Source organism: Gopherus flavomarginatus, chromosome 2 (genome assembly GCF_025201925.1).
Source record: "Gopherus flavomarginatus isolate rGopFla2 chromosome 2, rGopFla2.mat.asm, whole genome shotgun sequence".
In the NCBI taxonomy this organism is placed as follows: Eukaryota; Metazoa; Chordata; order Testudines; family Testudinidae; genus Gopherus; species Gopherus flavomarginatus.
Window position 1 is genome coordinate 268,103,201 of NC_066618.1, and position 12,749 is coordinate 268,115,949.

Below are 12,749 nucleotides of genomic sequence, written 5' to 3' on the forward strand. Positions count from 1 at the left end.
GTATATTTAAGTGTCTGAAAACTTAAGGGACTACCATACCTTAGTAGCATGTAGTATTGGTTTTGCTGATTTGCTGATATTTCCTTATGCTTCCCATATCCATCAGTCTAGATTTTACTTAGACTTTCCATCTACGTCTTTTTGTTTATTCAAGGCTCAGAACAACCATTTGCCCCAGCAGTTTAAAGTAGTAGAAATGGAGAGTATTTGTGGTAAACAGAGAAAGCATTTAAGGGGTTAACAATTTTCTCTCACCTGTTTTTCTCATGAATTTTCAGTATTTCATGTGTCTGCTGCAGAAGTTGTTTTTCTAGCTTGTAAGTAGATAATGAATTCTCCAGCAGCTGAATTTCAAGACGGGATGTTTGATTTAGTACCTTAAGGATAAATAAAAGCATTAAAACTTGCAGTGTTCTAGTATTACCATTCTGAAGACTTGAACACTGAGTTACATATTTATTCTACTTTATGTCAGCTTGCATGAGGATTAATTGAAATGGTCAGTTAAGGTTTTAAAATATGTTTTATATATGGGGCCAGAGCCTGACCTGGTGTAAATTGAAGTCAGTGGAGCTATGCTAGTAAACACAGGCTGAAGTTCTGGCCCCATATTTGTTGCAGAATAATAATATGCCATTAAAAGGAGGGAAACTGTATACAAAACCTCAGAATAAATGTATACAACACATGAATAGATTATAAGAGTACTTGGAAAGGATTTGAACACATGCCAAACTGTTGCATATGATATTTTATAACTAGAGCTTATATGACAGCATTCTTTCAAGATTTCTCTTTTGCAGTGTTGCATGCCCTCAGTATCTGCTTACATCAGGGGTGGGCAAACTACAACCCACGGGCCACATCCAGCCTGTTAGACATCTTAATCCAGTCCTTCTGCTCCCACTGGAAAGTGTGGTTCGGGGCTTTCATCGCTACGGTGCTGCAGCTGGGAAGAGGGGACAGGGGCTTGCCCTGCTCCACTCAGCTCCCAGAAGCAGCGGTATGTCCCCTCTCCAGCTCCTATGTATAGGGGCAGCCAGGGGGCTCCGCACTCTGCTCCAGCTTGAAGTGCCACCCCTGCAGCTCCCATTGGCTGGGAACCGTGTCCAGTAGGAGCTGCAGGGGGGGTGCCTGCTAATGGGGCAGCATGCAGACTCGTCTGGCTGCGCCTCCGCATAGGAGCCAGAGAGGGGACATGCCACTGCTTTCAGGAGCTGCTTGAGGTAAACGCCACCCGTAGCCTGCACCCCTGATTCTCTCCCACACCAAAATCCCCTACTCCAACCCTGATTCCTCCTCCTTCCCTCCAAACCCCTTGGTCCTAGCCGGAGCACCCTCTTATACCCCAAATCCCTCATCCCTGGCCCCACCACCTCAGAGCCCACATTCCCCACTCCCCCCGCATCCCAACACCTTGCCTCATCCCTGATCCCCCTCTCACCCTCCAAAACCCTCAGTCCCAGACTGGAGCATACTTCTACACCCCAAATCCCTCTTCCCTGACCCCCCTCGAGCCCATACCCCCAGCTGGAGCCTTCACCTCTCTCCTCCCCACCCCACATCGCAACCCCCTTGTCCCATCCCTGATCCCCCTCCTGCCCTCCAAAACCCTCAGTCTCAGACCGGAGCACCCTCCTGCACCCCAAATCCCTCATCCCTAACCCCACCCCAGAGCCCTCAGCCCCAATCAGAGCCCTCACCCCCTCCTGCATCCCAACCCCAATTCTGTGAGCATTCATGGCCCACCATACAATTTCCATGCCCAGATGTGGCCCTTGGGCCAAAAAGTTTGCCCACCCCTGGCTTACATCAACTCCATTGCATTGTTACGCAGATTGCGTAAACGATACAGGCTCTGATCCTGCAAGTTGTTCCATGCAGTTGTCTTTGACTTCACTGGGGCTCTGTGCAGGGTCAAAGATCTGCCCTCATGGAACAATTTATAGATTCAGGCCCTAGTGGGTATAACTGAAATGGCAATGACATTTTTAAATGGAAAGTAACAGAATCTAGCAACTCAAGTATAATTTTGCAGCTCAAAAATGAAATGAAAAGAAATATTTAGTCAGAATGACAGTAATAATTTCTTACATTGATGTGGCAACTTCCATCCCACAAGGTTCTAAAGCATGTTATCAAGGGAAGACCACTGCTGAAATGCAAGTACTGAAATGAACGTGGTGTTAATTCAAAAGTGCACAGTAACACTATAAAAAAGATTTTTAGATGGGTAATTGTCAATATCATCATGTGATTCTATGGCACTGTTTCCCCGTAGAATCTACCTTATGTGAGAAAGCACAAAGCAGAAGAGTCAGTCTAATAATGTCGCCATTTTTTTGAAAAATGTTGAGACCCATTCTCTGAGATGCCTTTTCTGCCTTAGTTGGGAGGAATGCCATGGAGAAGTGAAGGGTAGGACTTAATCAACAGCAAGGGAGAGTTAGGTTAGATATTATGAACAACTTCCTAACTCTAAGGGTAGCTAAGCTGTGGAACAGCTTACAAGGGAGGTTGTGGAATCCCCCCTCATTGGAGGTTTTTAAGAACAGGTTGGGCAAACACCAGTCAGGGATGGGCTATGTTTACTTGGTCCTGCCTCACAGCAGGGAGCTGGACTTATTGACCTCTCACAGTGTCTTCTGGCCCTATATTTCTAAGATTCTATTATTCTAAGTGTGGCAGAGCCAAGGCTCCACTATTCCCTGCTCTTCCCCACCCACTTAGGGGGGAGTAAATGGGCACATAACACCCACTGCACCCTGTGCAGACCCAAAGTCTGGGTAGCTCATGCAAAGGGCATAAAGAAGTGTTTCTACACCTCATTGTTCCCCTGCAGGGCATGTAGTCCAAAGTCAAAATCTATTGTCGCAGTTAGATACTAGAATGCTATGTGCAATGGTGCAAAGAACGGATTTGCTCCAACATTTTCATGAATCTCTACTCCATTACATAAAAGCTCAGGTCACTTGAGAAGGTGACTTTTATTAACCAATGTATTAAAAAAATAAGCAGCCAAGTAAGACTGTTTTGTCATCACCATGTGCATATCATCTCTAGCTAGGGTAAATTAAGCGTCCTCCCTTTGGTAATTGCTATTGTTCTTCTTTATATTGTAATGTGATTATGTAATAATTTGGGAATGATATTGTAAACTTGGGTCAGGACTTGAGTGCAAACAGTCTGATCCATCTCAAACAGTTTGCTACAACAAACCAAATAAATACAACACATGAATACATTTGTTTTAAATAAACAGTTTGAATGCATTGCAACTGTTAAAAGATACCACAGACTGCAAATAGCAAGGGGAAGTCCCTGGAGAAAGAAAAAATAATGTAATGTGAACTGTAAACTGATAGAAAAGTCAAAAGAAAATAATTAGTACCAACTGCCCTATGATAAGCATTAGACCTCAGCTTGTATGGTGTTCTGGATAAATTGCTGGTTATAAGAACAGCACATTTGTCTGCTAGTTTGCACTGAAGTTATTAATACTCAGTACCATGGTGGGGGGCAGTAGGCAAGCCTCTGTAAGCTATGTCCTTTGAAATGGTCTTATATTCATGCCACATTGTAAAACTTTGTAGAATAACAAATGGTAAACTGCATAGCACTTGACAAATGAATGAATGTTTGTCGCTCTCTCTTGGACCTGTAAAAAACTCCACATGTACAATACTATTCAAATGTCTGGAAACATTTCAGAGAAAATAAATAACATTTCTCAATATAAAGTGGCAAGTAATAATGTAGATCAAAGGAGATATTTTAACCTTAAACTATTTATTTAGCTTGACACTTGTATCATTCACTGTTGGTAGCTGGGCTATTTATTTGAAGTCAAATGTTAGTAGTTTTTGGTTAGTCCAGCCTGATAAACACATAAAAAGCTAAATATACCAACCAATCCTCATTAAGTATAAAGAAAACTACATAATGAGAATCAGTCATCATTGCTGTTGCTACCAATAAACAGAAAGTGTGTATGTTTTTTGGAGCACCGTGTTGAAATCTACTTTGTGATGATGTGGTAAAAGGAGGTGGTTGGGAATGTTGTCTGCAGTAAATTCTTGTAGAATATGGCTCTTGGGACTGACCTGGGTTTCAACATCTGTGAGTTTTCTCGTCTGCTCTGCCGTCTGACTTAGGAGACTGGTTCCTATCTCAAGCATGGTGGCTGTGTGGTTCTGAACTGCACTCTGCTGTATCTGGGCCATCTCCGACTTCATGTTTTCCACAATGTAGTTCTCGAGCTGTGAAAGAGAAAAGGTAACAACAAGGGCATTTTAAGGAAAAGTACCAGTTGTGCACACTTGTAATGACAGAGCAATGATTGGCTAGGAATCCTACTGTAAGAAGTTTCAGATCTCTCACTGAAGCCATCCCTTCCCATCATTCTGTGCATGACACTTCTTCTGAAGTCAATGGGAGCTAAAACCTATAACATAATAGGGCCATTTGTCATAGTGTTCATGGCCTCAAAGGATGACCAGATCATCTAGTCTGGCCTTCTCCATATCACAGACCCTAAACCACACGCAGTTACTGCTGTGTTGAGCCGATCTATCACCTCACTGGGGTGGTTCTTTAGGGTTCAATCCTGCCTTTACAGAAACAGGAGTTTGTTGCAATTTGCCTTGCAAACAATCACGCACTGAACTTGCAAAGCGACAAAGAACCCGTTAATTCATATGCAAAAATCAGATGGTGTGAATAAGCTCCTATCTTTTTCTAATAGCCCACATATTGCCCCAATGACTACCGATGCTACCAGAAGTTCTTCTTGCTATATAACATGTAACAATATTATCATTTACATAATGCCAAAAGTATGTGAAACTCTATACAGCATGGTCCCTGTCCCGAAAAGATCACAGTTTAAATAGATAATGTATGAAAACAGGATCAGGAGAGTAGGGCTCTATCAAAAGGAATTGAGCAGTGACATCCAGCATGTGTTTGGTTAGCTCCAGGATTTTTAAAATGTGCATGTGCATCTGTTTTGTTAACACATCTTTGAGGGAAAGATTAGGGCTTAGAGGGTTCAGGGCAGCAGGGTGTTTTAAGGGGGAACTTCAAAGAGCAGAGGATGGCAATAGGAGACATTGGAGTCAAGGAGTGATCAGAGAAGCAGGGGGCCTTGTGGATTAATTCAATACACCTTCCCTGTCACTGAAGTCCTCCCAAATAAAAACGAATTTATTTGAGAGTTGTTCGCATGTGAAATGAACACATGCTGATAATTAACACCACATTTGATTCAAGACAGACAATTGCTGAAGTTAATAAGAGGTTATTATTAGTAAGAGATTCATAAAGTACATATGAATGTTACCAATAGGTGACCAATCTAATGATTTTACGAGCTGTTTCAAAACAATTGTTTGTTACTAACAGTAGCCGCAGAGAATTAACAGCTATTGCGGATGGGCATTTCTTGTGCAGCCTGTAATAGATTAATTTATTTTTTTTAGAATCCATTGTAATTGTATAGAGATGCAACAAAACCTAACCAGAGCTAAATGACAAAACATCAGGACTTTAAAGCACTGTAGGTTTCTTATCTATGCATGGGAGAAGGGGCATGGTTGTCTTCTCCTCTTAGAGCCACTTTACGTCTCTCAAGCAGTATAAAAGCACTGAAGTCTGGTCCACTGCCCAGGGCGGGGGAAAAAAAAGCCACAATTGGCGGCACTTCATTCTGTGGTGGCAATTTGGCAGCAGGTCCTTCCCTCCGAGAGGGATGAAGGGACTCGCCGCCTAATTGCCACCGAAGATCCAGACGTGTTGCCCCTTTCTGTTGGCTGCCTCAAGCACCTGCTTGCTGCCCTGGTGCCTGGAGCTGGCCCTGTCAATGCCTAGTTGAGAATTTTCCTATCATGAGGGAGCTCTCAGTTCTTCCCCCTGATCTCATCAGAGGGGGGAAAAGAGGCATGTGGAGGTCAGGGCAGTATGCAGTTCTAGTCTCCCAATTCTCAGCTGGCCTACCATCCTTTAGGTGCCATGATTAACTGGAATAAGAGAAAGCATCCCATAAGTTGCTCTAAGTTATGCTGATGCTGGAGCAGCTGTGGTGGAGATGCAGGGGCTGTAATTGGCTTCAAAATGGTCGATGCCCTAAACAGAACTCACTACAGGACAGAAATCAAGCCCTGTATATGTAAAACAGTGTATATGTTGCTCAAATCTCCTGGAAGGGATGCTGCTGATTCCCATGCCCCAGGCCAGTCAGCAAAATGGTTTCATTGGTTTAAATCCCAGCTGAGGATCTCGAAGTCTCAGTGGGGAAAGCAGCTGACTCAAGTGATGCTCAGAAGCTTAAAAAGGAGCTGGGCCATGCTAATCAGAGAGAAAGATGGACATTGTTGACCAGAAATCAGAACAGAGATCTTTGAAGACATGAACCACTTCATGGTTATTGTCTGTTGTTGTTGCTTTGATAGTGTTTGTGTACAGTTTACAGCCTGTTGAACTGAATGAAGGGGATGTGGCCAGAGTTGTTCCTGGCTGTATAATCTGTTTGTACAAGGACCCTCTAAATAAATTGGAAACCCCAAAGACTGATTGTTTTGGTTTGGTTTGTTATTTTTAGTTGTCTGGATTATTCTTTCTAGTTGCTTAGACCCTGGCCCTGCCATAACACACAACAAAGACAGTGCCACACTGGAAAATGCGGACTTTGTTTCTGACTTACACAAGCATTGTACTAACATCTTGTTTAATGTCTTCTACACAGTATTAACATGAAAATGCAGTGTCCTGGATCCAGCTGCTATAGATAGATGCATCTCTATTTTAATCAATGGAGCCATGACAATTGAATCCGCTGAGGTTTCTTTTATACCCATCAGTACTTTTTTCTATAACTGATCATATTTATGGTTAGCTGATGCCCAGATCTTAGTCACGACTATTTGACTTAGTAATTTGTTTTAAATCAAATTGGACCTGCTTCTGTAGCAATGAGCATGTTTCACTGTGAACGGTAAGCTGTGCAGCTAAGCAGTAAGAACCAGATGTCGTTGATTTAGAGACTGAGGAAGGGAGCAGGAGTCAAACATACAATGTGTGATTAATAAGCAGGGCTGCTTTCATCTTATCTATAAACATTCCTGTGGAGATGGATAACTGTTAAACACATTCTGATGAGCTACATCAGCTGAGCGCAGAAAAGATTTGCAACAAATTTGATTGTCCACATACATCTCCTACTGATCTTAGCATGTTTACAGAAAAAGATTGCTACCTCAAGGTTAAATATTTTATGAGTAAGAATGATTAAGATCTGATTTTTCAGCCTGGAAAAGTGCTGAACACTCGGCCTGACAGAGTTATAAAGTGGATGTCTCAGAATCCCAGGCCACAAAAATGTTTGCCTGAGCTGCCAAGTTGCCCCTTTGATTTGGGTATTTATAGAGCGCTTGAGTGTAATAGTCAAAATATTTATAGTTTTACCACTGAATAATTTGATAAGTAATAAAACAAAAGTGTTTAACAATGGCGGTACAATTCATGTGTGTGTGTGTGTGTGTGTGTGTTTGCAATGGAAGGTTCCAGGTATCCATTACCAGAATGAGTTTGTTCTCATCACCACTAGGACACTGTAGAGGCTAAAGATTTTGAGCTAGTCCAAAGGTGGTTTTAGTGGGCCATGATGATTTTACACAGTGCTTTATGTTCAGATATATTATGAAGGTACTTTTTATGCAGCACATGAGCCAGGGCCATTGTGTTTTTAGCCAGTCTCTTGCTCCTGTTTGGCTTTCTTTAACCAAGACATTTACTTCTTTCCAACCTGTCCCCTGACAGAATGGTTATAAATATTCCACATGAAAATGCCACTGGAATGAGACACATCTGAAACATTGGGCCCCTAAAGAGGATGTCCAAATTCCTTCCTTGCCTCCACTTCCTGACTGAAAGGGAGGATTCTCAGATGATGAGTTCTAAAGCAGGGAAGTTACAGTACAAGTTATAATGGGATACTACCACAACAGAAATTTCTTTCTGTGTTGACCTCCTCCATTAGGCCAAGTTGGGAGACCAGGCTCCTACAGCAACTGGGAGAGCAGAGCTGGAACTAGGCATCTAAAATTGTTGTGAGGGTCACAGTCCAATGAATAGAGAAGATGGAAGAGCTGGAGTAGGTAAAAACCTTTGAAACCCTGTGAAGAAACCACTAACAGAAGAGGGTGGAGAGAGGGTTGTTTAAATGAAGAATTCTTCGGTACATCACAGAATCTTTATTTGACAGTCACTTTAAACAAGAACATGATGAACAGAGTGTTCATTGGTTGCTCCCTGCATTCATTAAACTGTGTATAGTTTATACACTATTGCTCACCCTATGCATTCAAAAAATCCAGAGTCAGGCCACACAAACACACACAAATCAGAAGTTCGGCTTAAAATTGCAGTTAAAAAAATAAATAAATGCAGTATTCTTTTTAATCTGTCTTCTTGTTTCTGAATTTTTATGGCTTTTTAGGGTCACGTTTTCAAGCTCTTCTCCACATTCTGAGGGTGAGAATTTTTTTTTAAATGGAAGCAGAGAGTATCATATATTTATCTAACTCCAGGAGACAGGACTTTGAGAAAAACATCAACTATGGCAATATAAGGCAAAATCATGAGAGCTGGCAGCACTGTTTATATTTCTGAATAAATAGACTGTTTGCACAAACTATATGAAGAACTAAACTTGAAATGGGGAACTTGGCCCTTATTAGAGTGAAAATTGGCTACAGCCAGGTAAATTATTGCATCAACGACATATTGAATGTATACAGCTGTTTTTCCTGTTCAGGAATTAGCCACAAAAAGACTTCATCTTTTAAAAAATGTTTGTAATTCAAGATGATTCAACAGTAGTTTTATGAACATATCTCAGCCCTTAGATTGTTATGAACTATTTGCTGAGATTAGGAAAGGAGAAACCTAGGATTACAGTAATTTGGTCATAAAATTAATCAGCCTGCCCTGAAAGTTTCATTAAATTAATTCCCTTCCCACTTTCTCTCATTTCTTTTAGCTTGCTGATTAACTAGAATCCTGGTCCCACTGAAATCATTGGCATAATTCCCATTGACTTCAAAAGGGCCGGGATTTCACCCATTATTTTTATTACAGAAAACCAGAATTAATTAGATTTATTCACAGTCAAAACTATGGGCCTGATCCAATGCCCACTGAATTTTTTTTGTTTTCTGAGGGAACTTTGGATTGGACCATGCATGTATTATTGACTAAGAGGAATAGCAGCTATCAGTTAGCAGCTGATTAAAGAATACTTACACGAAAGACAATCTGAATGGATTTACAGCAAGCGACACACAAAATCCCATTCAGAAAAGCAAACAAACTTCAACCATTTGAGGTTTAATACTTTTCAAGAACTACTTAATCACACATTTAACTTAACATCATTCTCCATATTCTCCATTAAGCTTCAAATATATAAATAACACATGCATGAAACCTCATTTTAGCAGGTCAAGATACTTTATGCGTTCTTTATTTCTCTAATATTTCCTTGTTTGCACACGACCGCTTTATACTTTTTATTTAAGTTGCCCTGTGTCTTAAAAAAATAAATGCAGGGTTGTTGTTTTTTTTGCTATACCCTTCTTTCCTGGAATATATCTTTATATTCAGAATGGTTACTCCTTCTATTAATTTAGCTGCATCTGCTTTCAGTACTGCTCACTAAATTGTTCTAGGAATTTTCAGCAATGTGGGATTACTCAGTTGGAGGCATAATAAGGTTGTAACTTTCTCAGAAATAAAACTGTCCGGAAGTTCAGCATAATTGTTTAATAAACATTCCAGAGGATTTTGCATTAGGGCTATCTAACTTTTACTGAATAATGTTTATTGAATAGTCTTCATAGAAACCATCCAAATACTATTAGGAATATTAAAATGGAAACAGTAACTTCGGACATAAGTAAATGATCATAACTTCTGGCAGAAGACATAAATAAAATGAGAGATTTTTCTCTTGCTTTGATCAAGGGACTATTTATTGTAGTTTACTCATACTAATTATATTGTAAGGATTGCTGTGGCATCCAGATGATGTTATATTCACACACTGCCTGTGTATGAGAATGCAGATTAATATAACAAATTACTGCCACTAGCCAGGCACCACACAGGATTTCAGAAAGTATAATGAAGAACATGCATTAATGATAAGCTTACAATCACTACCCTGCTTATCTATCACCTCAAAAGTGAGATGGGAGAACATGAAACGTAAAATTTAGAGACCTATAGAATGTAATGGGCTGAAGTATTTAAAGCTTTTTTAGAACTGTAAGGGTTGGGGAAGAAATTTAAAACTGAGAAATGGAACCTTGGTCATATGTATATCAGAAACGCATGGATGACAGCTACCATGTGCCAAAGACAGGAAAATGCCCTAAGGTTTCTAATGCATTTCTTTGCAAAGCATCCCCTCAAGAGTCAGAGGCTTGGAGTTCAATGGCGATGAAGCTATCCGGTGTGGCAGATCCACATAGAAGGGACCAGTTTGATGCACAGAGCAGAACCCATCCTGCTATTGATTCCATCCCATTGCAGGTGCTCCATGGAGGGCATATAAAGAGAGTTAATGATCCTTCAAGCACCACTGACTCCTTCTGAGGTCTCTGCAGGGAAATCTGTGGGGTCAGCAAGTGATGATCACAGAGAACAATTAGTTCACAGTCCTTCCCTATGTGCCCCACTCCCAGATTCACTGGGGTGTCCATGGGAGGGGATGCAGATGAAGCAGGGAAAGATCCATGTGAGGAAGAAAGCATTTGATGATCAGGCCCCAGTGTAAAGTACAAAAAGGAGATGTACACTAACTATACGCCAAAGTATTTATCGCTCCTGGGACTAAATAATGAATGGACTAATATGCAAATAATCTCTCAGGAAGGACTATTGGGATATATAGTGTGCATACTAGTACTGGAAAGGAATGGTTGATTATGAAACATTACCTAAGTGTTTGTGGTTTTGAGTTCCAGGATTTCAGAAAAAGAACCACTCCAATCAATCAGTAATTCTAACGCCTGCTTTGGGAGAGGTTTAGCTATAGAAACTCTATTTACTTTTGACTTCATTGGCTGTAATATACCCAGAATTCAAAGCCTTTATTAAAGTAACAATAAAAGTAAGCCTTGTTGGATTGTGTGAGTTATTCTTTCATGATAGATTATTCTTAAGGTACTCAAGCCATATATTATTTTGCATTGTGATTAGCTCTAATACCTTAATAAATATGTGTAATACCGTTGAGAGAAACATAACTTCGAATTACCTCACTTTTGTGCATTTAAAAACATAAACCTAGACTACAATAATGTAGTTTTCCAAATTATATTCTATGAGAAACAATGAACAACTATCATTTACCTACTCAAATAAATGGACTCACTACTTCAGCCAATGTAAATTATGTTACTACCTTGCCTCTAGTGGAGCACCAACTGAGCATCTGGCCCAGTGCGGCTGCATCTTTATGTTAAGATTTAAATAAATGCACTAAGTGTGTTTGAATGTCCATGCCACTGCAAATTTAAATCAATACACATTGGAATGGAAACATTCATAACTTTGTTCTTTTTAAGCCTAGTGTCTTCAGATGTATGAAGGGCACTTGTTCCTAGGAAGGACTAAGTCCTTGGCATTATGTATGCTTAAAATCACACTCATACTATTGCATTAATGTAGAATTACAATTAGTTTGCCAAAAAGAGAGTGTTGCTTCACCGCATGTTTGATTTGTATCTCTAATGTGAGATTTAAATAAACACACTGAGTGCATTTGTCTGAATATTTTCATATGTACATGGGATCACATGTACAAATAATCACTTCATGTTTATTTTAATAAGTAATCACTGAAATAAACACAGCTGCATTTGCAATATGTGATTTTCAAACACATATTGCTTTGTTATTTCTAAGCCAGATGATTTCCAATATATTAAAGGCACTTGTCCACATTGAGAACTAACTTAAATCCATAGTAAGTTTGAATTAAGTAAAACTTCTATTATGAAAGAAAAAAATCATGCAAAACAATCCATTTTTTCATGTTCAGATAAATAGTTCTGTCTGGTCATTTTTTATTTATTTCAGTCCAAAGTTCAGAGTTTCAAAGTTCAGAACCAAAATTTCTATAATAAAATCATCTTTAGACTAAGAACAAATCTGGTAAATTTGACACCCAAAGTATTTTGCCCCCAAAAATTGCCATGGAGAAGACAACAAGGAGCCTTTATTTACTCTGTTGTATGTAATACAGGAAGTGAACTCTCAATGAACTGAAAACACAACAAATTTTAAGCGGATAAAAGGATACTGTTTTACATAATACACAAGAATAATGGGTAAAAAATTCTGCTGCAGAATGTTATTGATCAAGTGCATTGGGGTCAGATCATGATAACTTTACTCACACTGAAGAATACCTTACACCATAAGTCACCCCACTTAAGTCAATGTTCATGGGTAAAAGTACTACTCAAAGCAAGTAAAGTTATTGTAATATGACCCTTTGTTCTTTTTAGTTAATCATTAGACTTTAATGTCTTAACAGCACCTCTAGTAACGCTAGCCGGGATAAAGTTATGAGGGAAAATCAATACTCTTGTTTCAGGATATGAGCAGATCCCAAGCTTGGTTCACCCTATGGTATAATAATTGGACAATTTATGAGTTTGGATACGTTGAGTTTCACTTCCTCT

General features: G+C 39.8%; 1 protein-coding gene across 1 annotated transcript in view; it reads right to left on the bottom strand.

The window, feature by feature from the left end:
- Positions 1-12,749, bottom strand: part of ANGPT1 (angiopoietin 1) — a 212,683-nt gene that overhangs the window by 107,348 nt on the left and 92,586 nt on the right. Inside the window, exons 2-3 of the mRNA XM_050941004.1 lie at positions 4,104-4,259; positions 256-377 (exon numbers count right to left, since the gene is read on the bottom strand). Coding sequence (XP_050796961.1) covers positions 256-377; positions 4,104-4,259 — 278 coding nt within the window. The remainder of the gene's footprint in view (positions 1-255; positions 378-4,103; positions 4,260-12,749) is intronic.